This window comes from Odocoileus virginianus, chromosome 3 (assembly GCF_023699985.2).
Source record: "Odocoileus virginianus isolate 20LAN1187 ecotype Illinois chromosome 3, Ovbor_1.2, whole genome shotgun sequence".
NCBI classification, from domain to species: Eukaryota; Metazoa; Chordata; class Mammalia; order Artiodactyla; family Cervidae; genus Odocoileus; species Odocoileus virginianus.
Window position 1 is genome coordinate 48,568,083 of NC_069676.1, and position 25,090 is coordinate 48,593,172.

General features: G+C 40.0%; 1 protein-coding gene across 8 annotated transcripts in view; it reads left to right on the forward strand.

The window, feature by feature from the left end:
• The window catches only part of LOC110148446 (protocadherin alpha-C2), a 187,734-nt gene that overhangs the window by 86,678 nt on the left and 75,966 nt on the right, over positions 1-25,090 (forward strand). Inside the window, exon 1 of one of the 8 annotated variants that reach the window (XM_020910451.2) lies at positions 14,134-17,149. The exons of the other annotated variants lie outside the window; for them this stretch is intronic. Within the exon in view, the coding sequence (XP_020766110.2) occupies positions 14,717-17,149 (2,433 nt within the window). The 5' untranslated portion in view covers positions 14,134-14,716. Of the gene's footprint in view, positions 1-14,133; positions 17,150-25,090 lie in introns of those variants that run through there. 8 annotated transcript variants of the gene reach the window in all.

Here is a 25,090-nt window from a genome sequence, read left to right on the forward strand (position 1 = left end):
ATGAACATAACAAAAAAGAAATATACCTATAGATATAGAAAACAAACTAGTAGTTACCAGGGGGGAGAGGGAAATGGGGAAGGATAAGAACAGGGGAGGGAATACAAACATAGTAGTTTGTAGAGGTACAAACTATTATATATAAAATAAAAAAAGCTACAAGGATATATTGCACATCACAAGGAATATAGCCAGTATTTTATAATAACTGTGAACCAGTATGGTGTACATATATAATTTACTTTTTAAAAGAAGGTATTGTCAAATGTAGTCAATAAAGTTTGAGAAATATTTGTGCTGTAAAGTAATAAAATTGTTTTAAAGTAGGATTGTTATGGCTACACAGTTTGTACATTTTCAAAAATGAGTTGTTTATTTAAATAAGTGAACTTACAACAAAAAATTATACCTAAAAAAATAGAAGAAATGGAATATTTCCTTATCAAGAGATGAAGAGTCCATACAGCCTTTGCTAGGTGTATATACAATGTGGGGCTACATTTCCCTGTTTCAGGCTCAACGGATGCTCTGCTTGGAGCATGCACATCATGTGGCACCTCTCCAACTCCAATTAAAAAGTTCTTTTTATTTTTATTGAAGTATAGTTGATTTATAATATTGTAACATTTTCAGGTGTATAGCAAAGTGATTCAGATATACATGTATGTGCATGCATGTGTGAGATCCTAGGAATGGTAGCTTCCAAAAGCCTCTTATCCTTATCCATCAGAGGGCAGACAGAATGAAAACCACAATCACAGAAAACTAATCAAACTGATCACATGGACCACAGCCTTGTCTAACTCAGTGAAACTATTAGCCATGCCATGTAGGGCCACTCAAGACAGATGGGTCATGGGGGAAAGCTCTGACTTTCCACCATGTGGCCCACTAGAGAAGGGAATGGCAAACCACTTCAGTATTCTTGCCTTGAGAACCCCATGAACAGTATGAAAAGGCAAAAGGATATGACACTGAAAGATGAATGCTCCAGGTTGGTAGGTGCCCAATATGCTACTGGGGAAGAGTGGAGAAATAATTCCAGAAAGAATGAAGAGACGGAGCAAAGCAAAAACAACACCCAGTTGTGGATGTGACTGGTGATGGAAGTAAAGTCCGATCCTGTAAAGTACAATATTGCACAGGAACCTGGAATGTTAGGTCCATGAATCAAGGTAAATTGGAAGTGATCAAACAGGAGATAGCAAGAGTGAACACTGACATTTTAGGAAAGGAGAAAACGAAAGATATACCCATTTGAATGCAGAGTTCCAAAGAATAGCCAGGAGAGATAAGAAAGCCTTCCTCAGTGATCAATGCAAAAAAATAGAGGAAAACAATAGAATGGGAAAGACTAGAGATCTCTTCAAGAAAATTAGAGTTACCAAGGCAACATTTCATGCAAAGATGGGCACAATAAAGGACAGAAATGGTATAGACTTAACAAAAGTAGAAGATATTAAGGAGAGGTGGCAAGAATACACAGAAGAACTGTACAAAAAAAATCTTCATGACCCAGATAACCACAATGGTGTGATCACTCACCTAGAGTCAGACATCCTGGAATATGAAGTCAAGTGGGCCTTAGGAAATATTACTACGAACCAAGTTAGTGGAGGTGATGGAATTCCAGTTGAACTATTTCAAATCCTAAAAGATGATGCTGTGAAAGTGCTGCACTCAGTATGCCAGCAAATTTGGAAAACTCAGCAGTGGCCACAGGACTGGAAAAGGTCAGTTTTCATTCCAATCCCAAAGAAAGGCAATGCCAAAGAAAGCTCAAACTACTGCACAATTGGATTCATCTCACACGCTAGCAGAGTACTGCTCAAAATTCTCCAAGCCAGGCTTCAGCAATATGTGAACTGTGAACTTCCAGATGTTCAAGCTGGATTTAGAAAAGGCAGAGGAACCAGAGATCAAATTGCCAACATCCACTGCATCACTGAAAAAGCAAAAGAGTTCCAGAAAAACATCTATTTCTGCTTTATTGACTCTGCCAAAGCCTTTGACTGTGTGGATCACAATAAACTGTGGAAAATTCTTCAAGAAATGGGAACACCAGACCACCTTACCTGCCTCTTGAGAAGCCTGTATGCAGGTCAGGAAGAAACAGTTAGAAGTGGACATGGAATAACAGACTGGTTCCAAATTGGGAAAGGAGTATGTCAAGACTGTATATTGTCATCCTGCTTACTTATATGCAGAGTACATAATGTGAAATGCTGGGCTGGATGAAGCACAAGCTGGAATCAAGATTGCTGGGAGAAATATCAATAACCTCAGACATGCAGATGACACCACCCTTATGGCAGAAAGCAAAGAAGAACTAAAGAGCCTCCTGATGAAAGTGAAAGAGGAGAGTGAAAAAGTTGGCTTAAAGTTCAGCATTCAGAAAACTAAGATCATGGCATTGGGTTCCATCACTTCATGGCAAATAGATGGGGAAACAGTGGAAACAGTGAGAGACTTTATTTTGGGGGCTCCAAAATCACTGCAAATGTTGACTGCAGCCATGAAATTAAAAGACGCTTACTCTTTGGAAGGAAAGTTATGGCCAACCTAGACAGCATATTAAAAAGCAGAGACATTACTTTGTCAACAGAGGTCCATCTATTCAAGGCTATGGTTTTTCTAGTAGTCATGTATGGATGTGAGAGTTAGACTATAAAGAAAGCTGAGTGCCGAAGAATTGATGCTTTTGAACTGTGGTGTCAGAGAAGACTCTTGAGAGTTCCTTGGACTGCAAGGAGATCCAGCCAGTCCATCCTAAAGGAGATCAGTCCTGGTTGTTATTTGGGAGGACTGATGTTGAAGCTGAAACTCCAATACTTTGGCCACCTGATGCGAAGAGCTGACTCATTTGAAAAGACCCTGATGTTGGGAAGGATTGAAGGCAGAAGGAGAAGAGGAAGACAGAGGATGAGGTGGTTGGATGGCATCACCGACTCAATGGACATGAGTTTGGGTAAACTCTGGGAGTTGGTGATGGACAGGGTGGCCTGGCATGCTGCAGTTCATGGGGTTTCAAAGAGTCAGACATGACTGAACGACTGAAATGAACTGAACTGAACTAAAATGGAATGGAACGGGCAAATTTAACTCAGATGACCATTATATTTACTACTGTGGGCAAGAATCCCTTAGAAGAAATGGAATAACCCTCATAGTCAACTAAAGAGTATTACTTGGGTGCAGTCTCAAAAATGACAGAATGATCCCTGTTTATTTCCAATGCAAACCATTCAATATCACAGTAATCCAAGTCCATGCCCCAACCAGTAATGCTGAAGAAGCTGAAGTTGAAGGTTCTATAAAGACCTACAACATGTTCTAGAACTAACACCCCAAAAAGATGTCCTTTTCATCTGAAATGAAGGGACTGAAATGCAAAAGTAGGAAGTCAAGAGATACCTGAAGTAACAGGCAAGTTTGGCCTTGGTGTACAAAATTAAGCAGGGCAAAGGCTAACAGAGTTTTGCCAAGAGAATGCACTGGTCATAGCAAACACCCTCTTCCAACAACACAAGAGAAGGCTCTACACATGGACATCACCAGATGGTCAATACCCACATCAGATTTATTCTTTGCAGCTGAAGATGGAGAAGCTGTATACAGTCAGCAAAAACAAGGCCAGGAGCTGACTGTGGCATAGATCTTGAACTCCTTATTTAAGTAATTCAAACTTAAATTGAAGAAAGTAGGGAAAAGCACTAGACCACTCAGGTATGACCTAAATCAAATCCCTTAGGATTATATAGTGGAAGTGACAAATAGATTCCAGGGATTAGATGTGATAGACATCGTGCCTGAAGAACTATGGATGGAGGTTCATGACATTGTACAGGAGGCAGTGATCAAGACCATCCTGAAGAAAAAGAAATGAAAAAGGCAAAATGGTTGTTTGAGGAGGCCTTACAAATAGCTGTGAAAAGAAGAGAAGCAAAAAGCAAATGAGAAAAGGAAAGATATTCTCATTTGAATGCAGAGTTCCAAAAAATAGCAAGGAGAGATAAGAAAGCCTTCCTCAGTGATCAATGCAAAAAAATAGAAGAAAACAATAGAAAAGGAAAGACTAGAGATCTCTTCAAGAAAATTAGAGATACCAAGGGAACATTTCATGCAAAGATGGGCACAATAAAGGACAGAAATGGTATAGACTTAAGTAGAAGATATTAAGAAGAGGTGGCAAGAATACACAGAAGAACTGTACAAAATAGATCTTCATGATCCAGATAACCACAATGGTGTGATCACTCACCTAGAGTCAGACATCCTGGAATATGAAGTCAAGTGGGCCTTAGGAAGTATCACTACGAACCAAGTTAGTGGAGGTGATGGAATTCCAGTTGAGCTATTTCAAATCCAAAAGATGATGCTGTGAAAGTGCTGCGCTCAGTATGCCAGCAAATTTGGAAAACTCAGCAGTGGCCACAGGACTGGAAAAGGTCAGTTTTCATTCCAATCCCAAAGAAAGGCAATGCCAAAGAATGCTCAAACTACTACACAGTTGCACATATCTCACAGGCTAGCAAAGTACTGCTCAAAATTCTCCAAGCCAGGCTTCAACAGTTTGTGAACTGTGAACTTCCAGATGTTTGAACTGGGTTTAGAAAAGCAGAGGAACCAGAGATCAGATTGCCAACATCCACTGGATCATCAAAAAAGGAAGAGAGTTCCAGAAAAACATCTACTTCAGCTTTATTGACTACACCAAAGCCTTAAACTGTGTGGATCACCACAAACTGTGGAAAATTCTTAAAGAAATGGGAACACCAGACCACCTTACCTGCCTCCTGAGAAATCTGTATGTAGGTCAAGAAGCAACAGTTAGAAGTGGACATTGAAAACAGACTGGTTCCAAATTGGGAAAGAAGTATGTCAAGGCTGTATATTGTCACCCTGCTTATTTAACTTATATGCAGAGTACATCATGCAAAATGCTGGGCTGGATGAAGCACAAGTTGGAATCAAGATTGCCAGGAGAAATATCAATAACCTCAGACATGCAGATGACACTACACTTATGGCAGAAAGTGAAGAAGAGCTAAAGAGCCTCCTGATGAAAGTGAAAGAGGAGAGTGAAAAAGTTGGCTTAAAACTCAGCATTTGCAAAACTAAGATCATGGCATTGGGTCCCATCACTTCATGGCAAATAGATGGGGAAACAGTCGAAACAGTGAGAGACTTTATTTTGGGGGGCTCCAAAATCACTGCAGATGGTGACTGCAGCCATGAAAGCAAAAGACACTTGCTCCTTGGAAGAAAAGCTATAACCGTCTTAGCATATTAAAAAGTAGAGATGTTACCTTGCCAACCAAGGTCTGTCTAGTCTAAGCTATGGTTTTTCCAGTAGTAATGTATGGATGTGAGTGTTAGACTTTAAAAAAAGCTGAGCACTGAAGAATTGATGCTTTTGAACAGTGGTATTGGAGAAGACTCTGGAGAGTCCCTTAGACTACAAGGAGATCCAACCAGTCCACCTTAAAGGAAATCAGTCCTGAATATTCATTGGAAGGACTGATGCTGAAGCTGAAACTCCAATACTTTGGCCACCTGATGCAAAGAGCTGACTCATTGAAAAAGACCTGATGCTGCGAAAGATTGAATGCAGGAGAAAAAGGGGACAACAGAGTATTAGATGATTGGGTGGCATCACCGACTCAATAGACATGTGTTTGAGCAAGCTCTGTGAGTTGGTGATGAATAGGGGAAGCCTGGTGTGCTGCAGTCCATGGGGTCGCAGAGAGTCAGACTCGACTGAGCGACTGAACTGAACTGGAATGTAGCCTGCTAGGCTCCCCTGTCCATGGAGATTCTCTAGGGAAGAATACTGGAGTCAGTTGCCATGCCCTCCTCCAGAGGATCTTCCTGACGCAGAGATCGAATTCTCATGGCTTTTGTCTTTTTCATTGACGGGTGTGTTCTTTACCACTAGCACCATCTGGGAAGCCCATGTGTGTGTGTGTGTGTGTGTGTGTGTGTGTGTGTGTGTGTGTGTATTTTTCAGATTAGTTTTCATTACAGAAAATTGTTTCCTGTGTAAAAATTGTTACAGTAAATCCTTGTTGTTTATCTATTTTATTTTATTATTTTTTTCCACACTGTGCAGCTTGTGGAATCGTAGTTCCCCAACCAGGGATCAAACTCAGGTCCTTGGCAGTGAAAGCACAGAGTCCCAACCATAGGACTACCAGGAAATTCCCTATTTTATATATAGTAGGGCTGCCCTGATGGCTCAGAGAGTAAAGAATCCCCCTGCAATGTAGGAGACCTGAGTTCAATCCCTGGGTTGGGAAGATCCCCTGGAGAAGAGAATGGCAATCCATTTCAGTATCCCTGCCCGGAGAATTCCATGGACAGAAGAGCCTGGCGGGCTATAGTCGGTGGGGTTGCAAAGGGTCGGACACGACTGAATAACTTCCACTCACTCACTCACAGTATGACTCTGTTAACAACAAACAATGATATGTTATTCCATACTCCTAATTTATCCCTCCCCCTTCCCTTTCCTCTTTGGTATCCTTGAACTTGTTATCTTTGTCTGTGAGTCTATTTCTGTTTTGTAAATATACTCATTTGTATTTTTAGATTCCACTTTTAAGTGATATCATGTAATATCTGCCTTTCTCTGACTTACTTCACTCAGTGCGATATTCTCTAGATCCATCCATGTTGCTGCAAATGGCAAGAGTTCATTCTTTTCATGGCTAAGGATATTCCATTGTGTGTGTATATCACACACACCACATCTTCTTTACCTAGTAATCTGTTGATGGTCACTTAGACTGCTTCCATGTGTTGGCTATTGAAGATAGTGCTGCTTTGAACATCGGGGTGTGTTCTGTCTGTTTCGTTTTTCTGGTGGTGCTGGGTCTTCATTGCTGTGGGTGGGCTTTCTCTAGTTGTGGTGAGTGGGGCCTACTCTTCGTTGTGGTGGTGGGCTTCTCGTTGTGGTGGCTCCTCTTGTTGCAGAGCCCAGGCTCTAGGCACGTGGGCTTCATTACTTGCAGCACGAGGGCTGAGTAGTTGCAGTGTGCAGGCTCCAGGGCACTGCAGGCTTCAGTAGTTACAGCGCACAGGCTCAGTAGCTGCAGCTTATGGGCTTTAGAGTGAAGGTGCAGTAGTTGTGGTGCAGGGGCATGTGGAATTTTCCCAGACCAGGAATCAAACGCTTGTCCCCTGCATTGACACTGTGCCACCAGGGAAGTCCTGTGGTATCTGTTTTTAATGGGGAAGGGAAAAGTCTTTCTATCGTGGCACAAGAGGGGTGCATATAGGCGGACTGCTCTGCAGTTGCCTCTTGTCTGCTATTTTACTTTCGGTTTCTTTATGTCTTAATTCTCCTTGTTTTTATATTCCTCCTTTACCAATATTTTTATTAAGTGAGTATTTTCAAATGTAGCATTTTAATTCCTTCAATGGGTTTTAAACTGTATTTTTGAGTTATTTTCTCAGTGGTTTCTCTAGAGTTTATTATATACATTATAATATCAATATCTCCTTTGGATTTATATTAACTTAATTCTATTAAGGTATAAAGATATTACTCTTATATAACTCTTTTTCTTTGTTCCTTTTTGTTCTATTATTATATGTATTACATCTTGTAGTGGGTTGAATTGTGGCCTCCAAAAAGGTATGTCCACTTCCTAACCCTGGGAACCTGTGAATGTGACCTATTTGGAGAAAAAAAGGACTTTGAAGATGTAATTATGTTAAGGACCTTGAGATCAGGAGTTTATCCTGAATTTCCCAGGTGGGCACTAACTCCAACAAGAAGTGTTTTTTATAAGAGAGAGAATAAGGGAGGACAGAGACACAGAGGGAAGGTCATATGGAGATAGAAGCAGAGTGGAGTCATGAACATAGCCATCAAAAGCTGTATGCCACAAGAAATGAAATCTCTGCTAGAGCTTCCAGAAGGGGGTGCAGCCTCGCCAACACCTTAAGTTTGAATTTCTCCCCTCCAGAACTATGAGAAAAACTGTTTTAAGCCACACAATGTGTGGTGACTTTTTTGCAGCAGCTACAGGAAAGCAGTACACATCTCTATATATTATAAACCCAACAGTACATTGTTACAGTTACTACATTATATAATTTATTGCCTCTTAAAGATGTTGAGGGCAAAAGGAAAGCAATTATATATTTATAGTGTTTCTCATTTCCCATTTTTGGTTCTGTTAATTTACTGCCCTGCATTGGAATTTCCTTATCCAATACAGCTGTTCCTCCATCCACTTCCTTTGTACTGTAATTGGCAATTTTGTTTCATTTCTATATATTATAAGCCCAGAAATATGTTTATACATATTGTTACATGCCATTGGTTTTTTAAAAGAAGAAAGGAGAAGCTTCTGGGCCTACCTCAGAAGGAGTACTCTTCCTCTCTCCCTGCCAGAGCCAAGGAAATCTTTCTTGGATGTTCACTTTGAGAACCTAGTGGGATTCCTGAAAGTAAAGCCCATAAAAGTAGGCATGCTCCCCCTTCACCCCAACTGTGACCTCCATGAGTTTCTCACTCTTAAGATAGTCCACAACTCAGCCTCCAGCAATTTGTCAAAATTTCCATTTAGGTGTTCCTAACAGGCTGTGCCTCTAGAGGCTTCTGTTCCATGGAAACGGATCTTGGCTGATTCTCTGCATTTGCTTATTTATCCAGATTTTGGTGACTTCCCTGGTGGCTCAGATAGTAAAGCATCTGCCTACAATGCGGGAGACCCAGGTTTGATCCCTGGGTTGGGAAGATCCCCTGGAGAAGGAAATGGCAATCCACTCCAGTACAATTGCCTGGAAAATCCCATGGACAGAGGAGCCTGGTAGGCTACAGCCCATGGGGTCACAGAGAGTTGGACACGACTGAGTGACTTCACTTTCACTTTTTTTCTTTCCAGATTTTAGAGTAGAGGCTTTTCCTGTAAACTCAGTTCTCTGATGGGTTCAGGAAAAGTCATGTATCCAGCTTTTCTTGTTATTACAAGAAAAAAAAGTGATAAATTCTAAGCTCTTTACGTGTTGGAGGTGAAACTGGAAGTGTGTTCTTTCTACTTTCTTTTCTCAGCCTTCTCAAGTGTTTCTTCTTATTCTTGACTATGTGTTAATACCAAGCAGAACCTGTTCACTTTTTTACTATTTCCAATGTGGCTCTAATTTCTGTTATTATATTCTATTATTTCTGATTTATATTTCTCTTCCACTTATTTCATGAGTTGCATCAGCTCAGTTTTCAGGGTCTTCTGTGGCATTTTCATTTTCTTTTTGAAATTCTGTATCCCTGAGTTCTTAATTCTCTGAGACTCTTTAAAACTGTTTCATGAATCTTTTGACTAGAGACCTTAAGAGATCTCTGTGTTATTATCTGTTATTTTCATATTTATTTTCTTATTCCTTCTTGTAATATTCATATAGGTCCTGCATTGGCTCTTTTTTGATTAGTATTTATCTTTGAGAGGAGTTCCTTTGGGACCAGCTATCTGCAGGTGGAAATGTAGATGGATGGGCCTGTAGTGCCCTGGACTGAGGTGAGCATTTCCTGTTTACCATTTGTTAGAGGGGTTTGTTGGAGAAGGCAATGGCATCCAACTCCAGTACTCTTGCCTAGAAAATCCCATGGACAGAGGAGCCTGGTGGGCTGCAGTCCATGGGGTCGCTAAGAGTTGGACACGACTGAGCAACTTCACTTTCACTTCTCACTTTCATGCATTGGAGAAGGAAATGGCAACCCGCTCCAGTGTTCTTGCCTGGAGGATCCCAGGGACGGGGGAGCCTGGTGGGCTGCTGTCTATGGGGTCGCACTGAGTCGGACGCGACTGAAGCGACTTAGCAGCAGCAGCGGAGGGGTTTGTGTATACCTTAGCTTTTACGTATCTTCCAATAATGAGAACTGGCAGCCGCAGAGCAGTTTGTCCTCCACAGTTCTCTCTTAATTTTGCCACATACTTAGGTTCACTCTTGAAATAATTGTGCATCTGCTCACTAGTGCATTCACTCCTGCTTTTTCTCCTATTTTGTGTTGACAAATAGGATTATAGAAAAGCCCTGCCTGATTTAGCCTAGGCACCTGGGTATTTTTGTTTCAAATAAGAGATCTCTTGTTTTATATCTCAGTGTGAAGTACTACTTTGGAAAACTCTAATCTACCAGCTCTTCCCAGGGTCTCCAGTGGCAAGTATATTCTTTCAGCATTTCCTGGCATCTTGGTCCAGTTTTCTTAGCACTTTGTAACTTCTCTTCATATATACTATGGTTGAAGTTCAAGCGCTTTAAGGAGTTTCATCAATTTATTATTTTATTTTCTGTCGGCTATTCTTCTGTTGTTTTTGGTAGGTTTTATGGAGAAGAAATCCATTTTCATTTATCCATAATTGATTGAAATCCCTCTTTTTGTCTAGTTATTGCACTTATGTAGGAAAACTATGTTTTTTAACTTAGTCATCTCATCAAGCTCTTTTAGTTCTATTTAGTTTTCTTTAATTCTCTGGGACTTTATGAATAGAAACTTTTATTACCTATAAATTTATCATCTATTAATAGTATATTTTACCCTCCTCTCTAATACACACACACATATGCACACACACTTCCTTATCTTGTGTTGTCTAGAATTTCCAAGTCAGTATTAAATAATAGGTATTACATGAAGTGTGCTGTTATGCTTATGATTTTTCATGGCAATAATTCTGATATTTTTATTGTTTAAAATAAAGACGGCCATTTTGGGGGGTGATAGCTGTGAAATTTTTATCAAAATTAAAAAAATATATAAATAATTATGATCTGGAAATACTTTGTTTTGAAAGTATAATATAATGTGAGATTTATGTAGATTCTTTTTTGGAGAATGTTGATAGTGCCTTTGTCAGACCTTTATTTTAGGTTAGGCACTCCTATAAAACTGATGTCAGATAGGGTGATTGGTAGTGGTTGCAAGCCTTCCTTTTCAGCTGCATGTGATGAAATTTTTTCAGCAGCTCAGAGGAAGATCTGGTGTGACTGCTTACCAGATATGTAGGAATATGAAATTTGATATAGGTAAAATATGTGATTGAACCAGACTGGCTAGCTCTTAACACAATGTGACATTCAGCCAATTTGACTTTAAAAAATTAAGTGTAAAAGTCTAGGATTTTTTGATCTGTGGCTTAATAGCATCTAGAAAAAAAACACATATGAATTTTAGCTTTAAATCCATCATAAAAAAATTATGTGATGTGGCTGTTAAAGAACCAGATGCAAGATTAGACCCTTCCTTGATATGGAGTATTTAGAATGAAAAGGCAAGCTCTCCTCTTCTTGGATATTATGACCAATCTGGAGCATGACTTTAAGTTCTGAGGACTATACTTTGAAGATGAAATAGAGTAAGATTTTATAAAGAGGTAATTCTAGAAAAATTAGCATAGTTATAAAAAGGAGTAAGAAAACACAGCAGAGAGTTAATTAGAGTGAAGATTCATGAAAAAAATGTCTGAGATACTTTATATAATATTATGTTATGGAGAAAAACTTTGTACAAACTTGAGAAAGAAGTTCTATAGTAATGTGCTATTGATAAAGTGTTCAGGTTAAAAAAGAAACAACAATGACTGACATGGGCTGTTGTGTACTGAGAGTAGTTGAGCCACTTAATTTATGTGCCTGGAGCTTAGCTAGATATTTCAGAGACAAAATTGAGTGATACAGATCTCTACCCTCAAACAATTCACACTCTGTTATGCTTGATTTGAAACCTTCATGAAGCAACATTATGGGATGAAAATTTGCTTCATGTGATTGTGATGTCCAATTTTTTAATTTACTTCCCATAAGTACAGAATATACTCCCAAAAGAATAACCTTAATTACTAAGAAAATCTTAAGTACAATAACATTTTGTTGACAAACTCTGGTGGATATTCAGATTATTCTCCTGTTTGGCTTCAGGATCTCTAACATGAACTTTTGCATTATGGCTAGCAATCTCTTGAATTTACAGATTACTGCCAAGTTTGGTGGGAGAGCATTATAATAACAGTTTTTGCACTAGAACCCAAGCAGAAATCAGAACAATGTTTTTGCACAAAGTCCTCTTAAAGTTGTACTTGCACCTAATTAAAAGCTTGAAAATACTTGAATTAGGAGACACTATAGAAAATGCCATGAACTGGCAAAATGAAATATTAGAAAGGAAGGGTTCTGCTATAGAGAAGTTATGTTAATTCATGATTTTAACCTTAACTAGTAATATTATACACAAGAAAAAAAGTTTTTAGACTTTCTCATCTTCAGGACATCCAAATATTTAGATATCTAAATATTACTTTCCCACAAACTCTAGTTTATATCAGTAAATATTGAGTGTATGCTGTTGCTTCAGTCGTGTCCGACTCTTCGTGACCCTACGGACTGTAGCCTGTTAGGCTTCTCTGTCCAAGATTCTCCAGGCAAGATTACTGGAATGGGTTGCCATGCCCTCCTCCAGGGGATCTTCCCGACCCCAGGGATTGAACCTGTGTCTCCTGCAGCTCCTGCATTGCAGGTGGATTCTTTACCACTGAGCCACCAACAAAACCCGAGGTTAAGGGTGATATATATTATTTTTCATTTTATAGTCCTTGATAGCAGAGGAGTAACTTTTGACATGTCACATTTCAAAGATTACTTTATGATAGACTTTGAAGCAGAATTATTTTAAAAACTGAAGTATAATAGAAGTATTTGTGCTTTGTTATAATTATCATATATATTAAATAAACAGGCAGCTCGTAAATAAAATAAGTAGGTAGTTCAGTGGTAAAAGACTCTGCTGCCACTACAGGGGAGGCAGTTTCGATCCCTGGGTTGGGAAGATTTCCCTGGAGAAGGAAATGGTAATCCATTCAGTATTCTTGCCTGGGAAATCCTATGGACAGAAGAGCCTGGTGGGTTATAGTTCATGGAGTCCGGCACCACTTACTGACTAAAACAGCAACAAGAGACAGCCTGCCCTACTTCCTTGGAAGAAATAAGGGGGGTGGGTTTGTGATAGACAGAGGAGGTGATTGGTGTTTAGTGGCACAGCGAAGTTACCAATCCCACTTAGTCTTAAAACCAGAAAGCTGGAGGTGCCTGTTTATCCCTGCCTGCCCCACCTACATTTTAAGTGACAGTTAAAAAAATTATTAGGGAAATATTAAGGCATACAGTAAAGTTGAGAGAATTGTGTAATTAATTGCATGTATCCAGTACTCTCAGCTTCAGTAATTAGCCGTATGTTTAGGCAGTTTTCTGACCAGTAAATATAATGCCCTGAGAGCTTCAATTCTTTATCTGTATTCAGCTTTTGTCTTTCAAATTTTGGTTCTTGAGTCTTTGGACACTGCGATTGTATTAAAAGAAGGATTTGAGTGATGAATTTAGTGTTCAAAGGGTCAGTCTCTTTTTCAGCTCTCCACCCTCTCAGGAGAAGCCACTAGTTGTAGGGAGCTAGGTGGAATTTGGAAGTATTGCGGCCAAGAGCTGTTTTTCATAGAACAGAGGACTGTCCCGATTTCCGTGCCGAAGACCGGAAAAACAAAGCTGGGAAACCGACGGGCATCAAGTCTGTTCTTACACCACTTCAGTACTGTTTTCTGAATAAGAGCAAAGTTACAGAACAGTTTCCTGGTCACGCTCATGGGGAGTATCTCAGTATTTTCCCCTTCATTTTGTACGTCCAGGTCCAGTTTGGGGATGAGCTGTCAATCTTTCTGAGTTTCTGGTGCTTGATATTGACTGGCTTCTAACCACTTTCCTCGCCCAGAGCTTGCAGAGCACTCCCCTTAGGGCCTCCTGGGGAAACGAGAAAAACTGCTGATTCGCAAAAAAGAGGGAACGTTGAACTGGAATTGCGCTCGCCTAGTTTTGTGCCTTGAAAAGCGAGAGTACCGGGGAATGGTCCGCAAATGCCCCTCGCTGGTTCTCGCTATAGAAATCTTGGCGTCTCCGGGGATACAAGAAAGTGCACGCGAGACTTAAAGTTGCAGCGGAGAGGCTGAGAATCCAACGCGGAACGCACCATAGCACTTGGTTTGGGGGTTCCTGTTTCCTTAAGCCTAGAAGGCGTAGTGGTTCACGGTCGTGGTCCCGCCTCCCAGCGTGTTGGCCCGGCGGTTCCTCTCGGAATTCCGCCGCCTCTGCCAGCACAGTAGGGAGTCAGTGGGTCCGCTCGGGACCGATGCTCGACTCTCTAAATAGTCGCTGAGAGACGCCCAGCCGAGCTCAGCCCCAGTTTTAAGCCGTCTTCAGGTAGAGTTTGTAGACGTTAAGACTGCGCGGTCAGGGCGTTGTCCTAGGAAACTCGGTTTAAGGGAAGGTGTGTTAGTTTCTCGGAGCATCTCTTTGCCCCGCCCTGCGCTTGCTGCCGGGGCGCCGGGCGAGTTCCCGGTGGGCGGGGAACGGAGACGGCTCTTCCCGGAGCCCGGAGGTTTTCCTCGCCTCTGCACCCCTAGGCGGCGCTGCGCTCCTCCGCTCCCGCCGGCTCGGCTTTCCCAGACGGCTGCCGAACCTCCAGTCTAGCAAGCCTTGCTCTTAACCGGCCGGTCCCCGGCAATTACGGCATTCGGAAGGCGAACGTCGGCTCTCTGCACCTTTAGCGGGCAGCGGCGGCCGACCGGCCCTCGGTTTTTTTCCTTTTACCACGGCTCGAACTCTCCGGGAGTCCGGAGCATGGTCCCGGGTCACCGCTGGTGGAGCGGGGACGCCGAGAGGGTGGGGGATGGGGGGCTGGAGGGTGGCGGTTCTATGTTTGTGGGTTTCCTGCAGCTCTGTAGCGGGACAGCTGGAATACTCAGTGTCGGAGGAGACCGAACGGGGCGTAGCCGTAGGCAATGTTGCCCAGGACTTGAGGCTGTCAGCGGCCTCTCTGTCCTTGCGGAACTTTCGCTTCCTTTCCAGCCGCGGCGAGACTTACTTCGGGGTTGATCTGGCCAGCGGAAGCTTGGTGGTCAGAGAGCCGGCGGACCGCGAACGGCTGTGCGGGGCCAAAGCTGCCTGCGTCCTGATCTATGAGCTTGTGCTCGAGGACCCGCTAGAGCTGCACAAGGTCCATGTTCACGTCCTGGACATCAACGACAACCCGCCTCACTTCCCTGCTGGCGACGTGCAGTTCCACATTCCCGAGTTCCTTATGCCCGGAGCCCGCTTTACCCTGCCTAATGCCGAAGATGCCGACGAGGGAAGCAACGGGGTGCTAAGCTACAGCCTGAGCCCCAGCCGGCACTTTAGCCTGGACATGGGTTCGCGGGTCGACGGCAGCGAATTCCCAGAGCTGGTGTTGGAGAAAGCGTTGGATCGGGAGCAGCGTGCCACGCATCGGCTAGTACTCACCGCTCGGGACGGCGGGCTGCCAGCGCTCTCCGGTGAGGTACAAGTCACCATCATCGTGGTGGACACAAACGACAATGCACCTGTATTTGAGCGCTCAGTATACCGCACCAAGGTGCCAGAGACTGCACCCCGTGGGACTGTGTTATTCCGAGTGCAAGCCTCGGACCCGGATGAAGGCTCCAATGGGGAAATCCGGTATTCCTTAAGCAACAGCACGCAAACCAAGCTGCGACATCACTTCCACGTGCACCCTCGAAATGGGGAAGTGCGCGTCGCTGCTTCACTGGGTCCCCCCGAAGCGCTGTTGGAGGCGTACATTGAGGCAAGGGATGAGGGTGCCTTCAGTCTAGCCAGCACCGCTAAACTGCTGGTGGAGGTGACTGACGTGAACGATCACGCCCCTGAGGTGAACCTTCTCACTCTCTCCACTCCCGTTTCCGAGGACGCCGCCGCCGGCACAGTGATTGCTCTCCTTAGTGTAAGGGATGAAGACCTTGGTCCCAATGGTAAGGTCGCTTGTAGCATGTACAGTGGAGGCCCCTTTAAGTTGAAGGCTTCTTCTGGCAACTACTACAGCTTGCTGACTGATGGGCCGCTGGACCGGGAGCAGGTCAGTGAATACCAGGTTCTGATCACTGCCTCGGATGGTGGCTCACCTCCACTTAGCACTCGCAGGACACTGACTGTGTCAGTTGCTGATGTGAATGACAACACACCAAGCTTTTCTAAATCGAAACAGGAACTTTTTGTGGCTGAAAACAATGCCCCTGGGGCCTCCCTAGGACATGTATTTGCCCAGGACCCAGATCTGGGGAAGAATGGCCTTGTCTTCTATGAGCTGTTGGATATTATCTCTGAAGGGCAGGCAGCCTCTAGCTTGGTGGCAGTAGATTCACCCAGTGGGGCTATCACTGCCAAAATTTCCTTTGACTTTGAGCAGCTCAGGGGGTTTCACTTCCAAGTGGAAGCCCGGGATGGTGGCTTTCCTCCCAGAAGTTCAACAGTGACTGTGAACTTGTTTGTGGTAGATAGGAACGACAATGCTCCAGTCATCTTGTTTCCCTTGCCCAAAAATGGCTCTGTCCCAGTGGAAATTGTGCCCCGCTCTGCCAGAACAGGACACTTGATCACAAAAGTGGTAGCAGAGGATGCAGACAGTGGCTCCAATGCTTGGCTTTCCTACTATATCTTTCAGGCTTCTGACTCAAGCCTTTTCAGAATTTCAGCCAATATGGGAGAGCTCCGTACTGCTCGTTTAGTTCTTCCCACTGATGCAGTTAAACAGAAGGTGGTGGTGGTGGTTCAGGACCATGGAGACCCATCACTTTCCACCTCTGTCACATTGAGTGTGCTGTTGAGCAGCTCTGCCCATCAGGTCCTTGCAGACTTTGGAGATGGCTGGGAAACAGGAGGCCACCTTTCTGCCCAGAACCTGTATTTAACAATTGCCCTGGCCTGTATTTCCTTTTTATTTCTGGGGTGCTTACTTTTCTTTGTGTGTAGCAAGTTGAGCCAGAGTGCAGGTTGTTGCACTCAGAACTGCTGTCGCTCTCCAGAAGAGCTGAGGTATGGAAGCAAGGTGGCTTCGAATCCTTGCATGTCATCAGCCACAATAGATGTTACCACAGTCAAAAGACTTTCTCATACTTATCTCTATCGGGCCTCCCTGGGACTTGGTTATGATATTAACAGTTTGCTGTTGCATGGGGAATACAGTGCTGCTGACCTGAGAAATCTGGCCTCTGGAGTAGGACTGAATGTGCCAATATCCTGTATCCAGATTCGGAATAGGAAAGGGGATCATGCAAATATTAATGCCATGGTAAGCATATTTTATGGAATTTGATTCCCTTGAACAGGAGATGGTCACTAGCTATTTCTAAAATGTTATATGAGTCTTTGGCAGCGTGTAATCCAGTGAATTGAACACTTCTCCTCAGCATCCCCTGTGCTAAGGATTCTGGGAAGATCCAGGTGTTAAAAGAGATCATTTTTGGCCTCAAGGAGGTTGCAGTTTATTTTTGAAAAACCAAGGTAAGATATTCAAACCTATTAAAGAACAAGTATAAAGTATAAAGTAATATGATATAAAGTTCTAAAATTGAAAAGAATAAACCACCAAAGTTTCTGGAACAGGTAATAAACAACCTGGGATGTCTTTGAATAATTCCTTTTAGGAATTTCTTTAAGGAATTACTTTAAACAAATATCCTTTCATTAGAAAACATATTTTGAGCAACAGATATGTTTAAGGCATTCTGATACCTAAGGTGAGAATGAAAATTATGTAAGAGTCTTTGCATAATACAAACTTAATATGAATGATGAGACATTTACTCAAACCATAACAATACATGATTTAAACATGATGATAACCTAAAGCATGTAAAAATAAATTGTAACAGATGTTCAAAGAAGGGAGAGAGAGAACATCTAGACAGGGAAGAGGGAATCAGAGAAGGTTTGTGGTAGAGATGGCAGTGAATTGGATTGTGAATGCTATACCATTTAATAAAATGCAGCATATTCCCTAGGCTATATTTTACAGTGAATACCGTTTTGACAAAGTAGTCTTTTTTGAGAATGATATTCCAAAACATAGCTAATAGTTCCACACAGTATTTGTAAATATATAGAAATAATAAGCATGTCTCAGAACACTTATTTGTACTGACAGAAAAATGATACAGTTGGGTATAGGACTTTACAATCTTATATTATGTGTTCTTATTGATGCATTTCACAAAGAAGACAGATGCATAATTGCCATGTCAGAAACATTTGTGTGTTCAAGGTGCAGTTCCCATTCAAAGTCCATTCAACTTGGATTTAATTTTCTTATTATTTTAGAAGCCAGTAAACTTTGAAATAAGTAAATACCATGTTAAGGTATAATGTCCCTAAGAAGGCTTTCCTTCTAGCTCAGTCAGTAAAGAGTCTGCCTGCAATGCAGGAGACCCGGATTCAATTCCTGGGTCAGGAAGATCCCCTGGAGAAGGAATGGCAACCCACTCCAGTATTCTTGCCTGGAGAGTCCCGTAGACAGAGGAGCCTGGCAGGTAGTCTATGGGACTTGACAGTCTATGGGTTTGCAACAATCGGACACGACTAAACACACACAGCAGCAGCAGTGGCACCTAAGAAAGATTAAATTATTCAAATACTTCAGTTCATCTCTAGTGGCCCTTGGTATTTCAAAACTTTCTGAGTGAAGTGGGAGCAATTGGATTAGCAATTTTCCAGTATTACTTTCTGACTTCTCATAGAGATCATGGATACAAGGGAAGGAGGTATGCAGAAGTTAGGGAAGGAAATGAAGGGAATGTTTTACCATTTCAGAGAATAAGGGGGAAATTGGGTTATAAGTTACTGTACTTCAAATAATGATGTTAACTGCAAATAAAATAGATTTGCATCTTTTATTATAATTTTGCATATTTAATATTTACAGCATGATACAGTGGAATCCATTATATTCTATATGATTAGTCAATTCTTGTTGATGAATAAATGATTCAATTTGTGAATCTATGAATTGAGTGGTAACACTGTTTAATATATAAAGAAAAATTTACTTTTTTACTTTATATTTATATATAGCTAGCAGTTTAAAGTTCCTTTTCAAATGCATTATTTCAGTGATTATTTTCTTCCTTATGATATATAATCATGAAACAACACAACAGGGATTTTCTGGTCTAGAGCTAGCATGAACAACATCAATGCTGTGTTCTGGGGCTTAATACCAGTCCAGTTTCTGTAGATGACAAAGTGATTAACAGGAATGCACATAATTACATTATGAAATTTGCATGAATGAAAATTAAAGTGCAGCTAATTTTAAGGGAGAAAATTGGTGCACAAGAAGTATTTCGGGTATCAAAACACAATGTGTAAACTCTCCTTCTATTAAGAGAATTCACCATTTCTTTCTTTTTTTCATTGCTTTCTGTAACAAGGAGAGATAAGAATACCAGTAGTGTCTATGAACTTTGAGAATTAGGAATTGTTTGAGAGAAACATTCTGACTAGACTGCAAAGGAAGCATAAGTTAGCATTAGGAAGATCAATGGATCTGAGAGTTAGAAGGAAAATTATCCACTTAGAAGGAAAGAATATTGCTAATAACAGAGGAATATGTCCCCTGCCACAGAATGTTTAAACTTATGTGAGTGATAAAGTATCAGAGATATATACTGTTTAGACATGGAGGACTACTGTGTCATCTCATCCATCCAGTTGAGCAGTCTTCCCATCATCATTGATATTTTGCTTTATAGGTGGTTCATTGTTAATTTTTATGGGCTGGATATTTCCTTACATATAAAGAAAGTTTGTTGTATTAAAACATGGACAAAAATAACTTCTATGAAGCTGGAGTATTTGTAATTAAACACAGGCATTTATCACTTACTTTTTCCTCCAAGTGCATATTGATCCAGTCTTTTGATGCTTTAGAAAAGAATGCTTGTCATGGTGTTCATTGAATGCCTTAAGAACAACTACAGAATTCTAGAAATAAGGTATTTGTTGCTTCAGTTTTAGAAACCATCTATCTTTTGAAAAGCCTACAATTTCATAATTTTAACTGTGTCTGGGTCACACAGAATCATGTTGATGTATATGTACTTTTATTTTGTTCTACTCTAAGCTCTTCTCTCTTATTTTAGAGTATGTTAGTATAGATTACAATACTAAAAAAACAGCTTATGAAATTCAGGGAAAAAAAGAAATTCAGCAAAACATTTTATCTGTATCTCTCCCTTGATAATATTTAATAGATATAAGCAAAATTGACCTACTGTGCAACAAGTAAGCAATATGAGTCTCATGTCAATTTTTTTCTGTTAAGATTCTTGATAATTTAATTTTTAGATGATATCTGTGATGTATCTACTTCCTATTAAAAACTGCATTGGCAATTTTTTAAAGATAGTAAATATTAGTGTTCCAAAAATGCACAACAGCATAAACTGACTTTGTTAAAAATTCACATGAAAATTATATTTTTAACATACCAGTTTAAATTAAACTAAACCAAATTAAAGCACCTTCTCTTTTGCCAGGATCTATGGGGCATAAGATATCTCCCCTTTGCAGTGTCATTTGTTAACAGGGTGGTAGAATGTTTTTGGCATTCTGGGTGTTTTTATTTGCTAACGTATATTCCCCAAGTAGACTTGCCCATAGGTTAACTGGATATTTCCTTATATCTATTTTGACTTTGAAACTGATAACCACACTTTGAAAAACTTTAGAGTGCAGAATCTAAGGAAGCATGCAGGCTATGTGAAATATATTCAGATTCAAATATATGGAGACAGCACAATAGTATTCTTTGTATAAGATGGAAACCTCAAACTAATGAAAAGGAGAGAAGAGCATCATAACTTGAATAGAAAAGAGAAAAGCAATGCTTTGGGGAGATGTATGAGTGGAAAAGTTTTGACAGCATGTGTGATAATGTTAATGACCTATTGATTTTTGTTGCCTTCAATATTTGCAGTAATATTTCAGAGACTAAATACACTTTAGCTGGGTTGGGATGAAAGTAGACTGAATTACTAAGAGGTTTTTATATTGCTCAAATGCATGTAATGTGAATATCAGAAATAGCATTTGGCAGAATGTCAAATGAATATAGTTCACAATCTAGGATTCTGACTAAAGTATGGGAAGTAAAGAATTTATTGGTAAGGATTATTCTTTAAAACCAAAACTTAATGATAAAGGTGGTTACTCACTTTGTTCCCAGTTTTAATTGATGAGAAGAGAATGGGTCAAGATATAAATAAGTTACATGTCTCTTTTATACTGCATTTATGAAAAATAATTGGCAAGAATATGGCAAGAATACTGTAGTGGGTTGTCATTTCCTTCTCCAGGAGATCTTCCCGACCCTGGGATTGAACCTGGGTCTCCCGTGTTGTAGGCAGACACTTTACCATCTGAGCCACCAGGGAAGTCCTATATGAAAAATAATTAGGAAAAGAATTTCCTCCTCAATCTTGAAACACAGTAAGTCATTATATATTCATCTGGAACTTGTCCTAGAATCTAGGGATGAATATGCAATCCTGTAGTCTTCTGTGCTGCAGAGAAAGAGAAAAGCCTTTCTGTCCCAACTCAAATTGTTGGCTGTTCTTAGAGCCATCTGATTGCCATGTACACATACACTATTTTCATAACTGAACTCTATTGACATATCTCAAAAATGTACTCTCTGAATTCAGGTACATTATGCTTATTCTTTGGAATCTTTAAGCAAAAATTACAGCTGTTTTATTTAGAATCAAAATGATGTTCTTACAAAATAAAAACAACCAATAAAGACGTCTTAATAATGTATTCATCACTTGAGATTGGCATGTCATTTTCCTTTCTTTTAAGGATTTGCTATCAAGGTTATGCTGGCCTTATTAAACAAGTTAGAAGTGTTTTTCTTTTTTCCTCTCCTTTTTTTTTTCTAGTCTCTGGTCATGTTAAGATTGGTGATATATCTTTCTCAAATACTTAATAGAATTCACTAAGGATATTCTCTGTGCCTTAAGTTTTCTTTGTGGAAAAGTTTTAAATCATGAAATCATACTTCTTTACTATAAAAGAAATATTCATATTTTTATTCTTGTTTCATTTCTATAAATTCTCTTTTCCAGAAATACATTAATTTTAGCTAAATTTTCAAATATTTAGGCTAAAATATACACTAAATATGGCATAAAGTTTTTTTTATAATGTCCTCTTTGTAATATTTTAACATTTACAGGATCTGTAGTGATATTCTTCTTTCCAATCCTAATGTTATTGTCAGCTCTCATTTTTCCTGGTTAGACTTGGCAGTCACTTATTTTATTAGCCTTTTCAAGGACTAACTAAGTTTTTGGGGTTCTCTTCCTTGTATATTTGCTTTCTATTTCATTGACTTCTGCTCTTAACATTATTTACCTTCTCATATTTCTTTATATTCAGTTTGCTCTTTGATTTCTAGCTTTTTGTTTTTCAGGTTTTGTTGTTTCCAATGTATGGATTCATGGATTTAAAGCCAAAAAATTTCCACTTAGTATTAGCTGATTCATGTAAATCTTATTTTTAAAATTTTATTTAAAGTATAACATATATAAAAGTTCATATACATAAAAGTTCACATATCATACATTATCATACATGCAAGTTCATATATCATACATGTACAGCTTGCTGAATAATCAAAGCCAACACAGTCATGTGATCACCACAGGGATAAGGAAGTAGAAGGGTATTACCAGCACCCCAACCCCCCTCAGCCTCCTCTATCATTGGGATTCGCTGGTGGCTCAGACAGTAAAGAATCCGCCTGCAGTGCAGCAGACCTGGGTTTGATCCCTGGGTTGGGAAGATCCCAGGAGAAGGGAATGGCTACCTCCTCCAGTATTCTTGCCTGGAGAATTCCATGAACTGAGGAGCCTGGTGGGTTACAGTCCATGGGGGTTGCAAAGAGTTGGACATGACTAAACCAGTAATACCTCATTATTCTCATCTGAAAATATCACTATTTTAATGAGTTTCAATGTCATAAAATAGGATCATATAGTATGTTTATGGTTTTGTGTCTGGATAATTTAATTCAATATCATACATGTGACGTTCATCTAGCCTGCTGTGTGTAGCAGTAATGCATCCATTAAACTGCTGTTTATCGTGTTGTATATCACAATTTATTTATCCATTTTTCTGTTAATGGACATTTTTTCAAGTTTATTTTTGCTATTATAGAAAATTATGCTATGAACATTTTCCCTATGTCTTTTGGTGCACATATTAGCATTTCTGTTAACAGTGTATCTAGTAGTAGAAATTGCTTGTTTATGTAGTGTGAGTATTCTCAACTTTAATAGGTACTGCCAACGGTTTCCCAAATTAGTTGTTCCAAGTTATTCTCCCACCAGCTTAAGAGTTTTAGTTACTCCACATTCTTGAATAATTAGTATTACTAGTATTACCAGCCTTTTACATTTTCATCATTATAGTGGTATGTACTCATATCTCACTTTTAAAATTTAAACTCTAGATTTGAGCTAGTTTTTTTTTTTCATGTAGTAAGTGAATATGGAACAGTCTACAAGGTGAATATTAAAATGCTTAGACCATTTGTCCCTTCCTTCCACTATATACTTTTTAAGTCAGGTTTGCTGGTTGTTTGGGGAAGGCAATGGTAACCCACTTCTATATTCTTGCCTGGGAAATCTCATGGACAGAGGAGATTGGAAGACTACAGTCCATGGGCTCGTAAAGAGTCAGACATGACTTAATGACTAAGCAAGAACAACAACAACAATTGGTTGTTTGGGAAATGTTGGCTCTCTGAGTTATACAGATCTTCCAAATATGGACACATTTTATTATGCAATAAAAAACAATATTTATCAATACCACCATTGCTCTCATCAGACGGTTTTTTAGTATTGGAAGCTACAGGCTCACCATGGTAGACAAAAGTTTTCCAAAATTATAACTGTCACTCAAAATCTTTAATTTTAGTATTTGCAACGAATACTATCATTTATTTTCCTTACAGTGAGGGATTCATTTCATTCATTTTTAAGAGACTGTCTGCTTTCTGGTATTATAAATACCCAGATTCATTTTGTAAATTTCCTGTCTTGGACCTGGAATCAACCATTCCCCAAGGATCCTTCAATTCTTTTTTGTGGGAGATGTTATTTAGAAATATAATTTGGGTGGTAGGTGTGTTTATTCCTACAGGATTGAGTCAATGTGTCTAGGTATTTTCAGTCACTGAACTAAGGGATATGCATTTTTAAAAAAGTAAAATCACAAGTTCATACTAATCTTTCCAATTCAAGTTCAGAACTATAAAGTCTTTAGTTAATTTCATTACTCTTAAATTTGTATCTCCTTTCTCCCACCACAAAAATCCCAGTGTTTGTTAATATCAACATAATTACTAATTTATTACCACACACTACTCAAAGAACAGATTCAGAAAACAGTACCAGCACTACACCAACAATGTGGTTACAGTAACAGTTTAATGTTTTTGCCATTCTTTTCATTTGTAGGCTGCATTTTACTAGGCTTGTACAAATTGTTGTTTAGTTGCTAAGTCGTGTCCAACTCTTTTGTGACCCCACGGACTGTAGCCTGCCAGGCTCCTCCGTCCATGAGATTTCCCGGGCAAGAGTACTGGAGTGGATTCTCCAGGGGCTCCTCCTTACCTAGGGATTGGACCCATGTCTCCTGCATTGGCAGGCAGGTTCTTTACCACTGAGCCATCAAGGAAGCCCGTTGTATAAATTACCATGTTTTGAAGTATCTTGGAATAGTTCATCTCTGTGTAGTTAAGCCACAAACTTCACAGAGTTAGATTCATTTGTTTCAAATTGCTTTCAAAATTAGGGCTTTTGAAGTTTAAGTATTTTTGAACCACCTTTGTCCAATTCCCCCTCTTCCCTACCCCCACCTCTGGTAATCACAAATCTGATCTCTTTTTCTATGAGTTTGTTTTTGAAGTATAATTAACCTACAGCACTGTGTTAGTTCCTAGTGCACAACATAGTGACTTGGTATTTCTATATGTTATGAAATGGTTGCTGTAATAAATCTAGTTACCATTTGGCCCCATACAAAAGGTATTATATTATTGTTGACTGTATTTCCCACAGTGTACATTTCTTACCTTTGACTTATTTATTCTGTAGCTGAAAGTTTGTACGTCTGAATTTCCCTTACCTAGTTTACTCATCTCCCACCCTCCTCCCTTCTG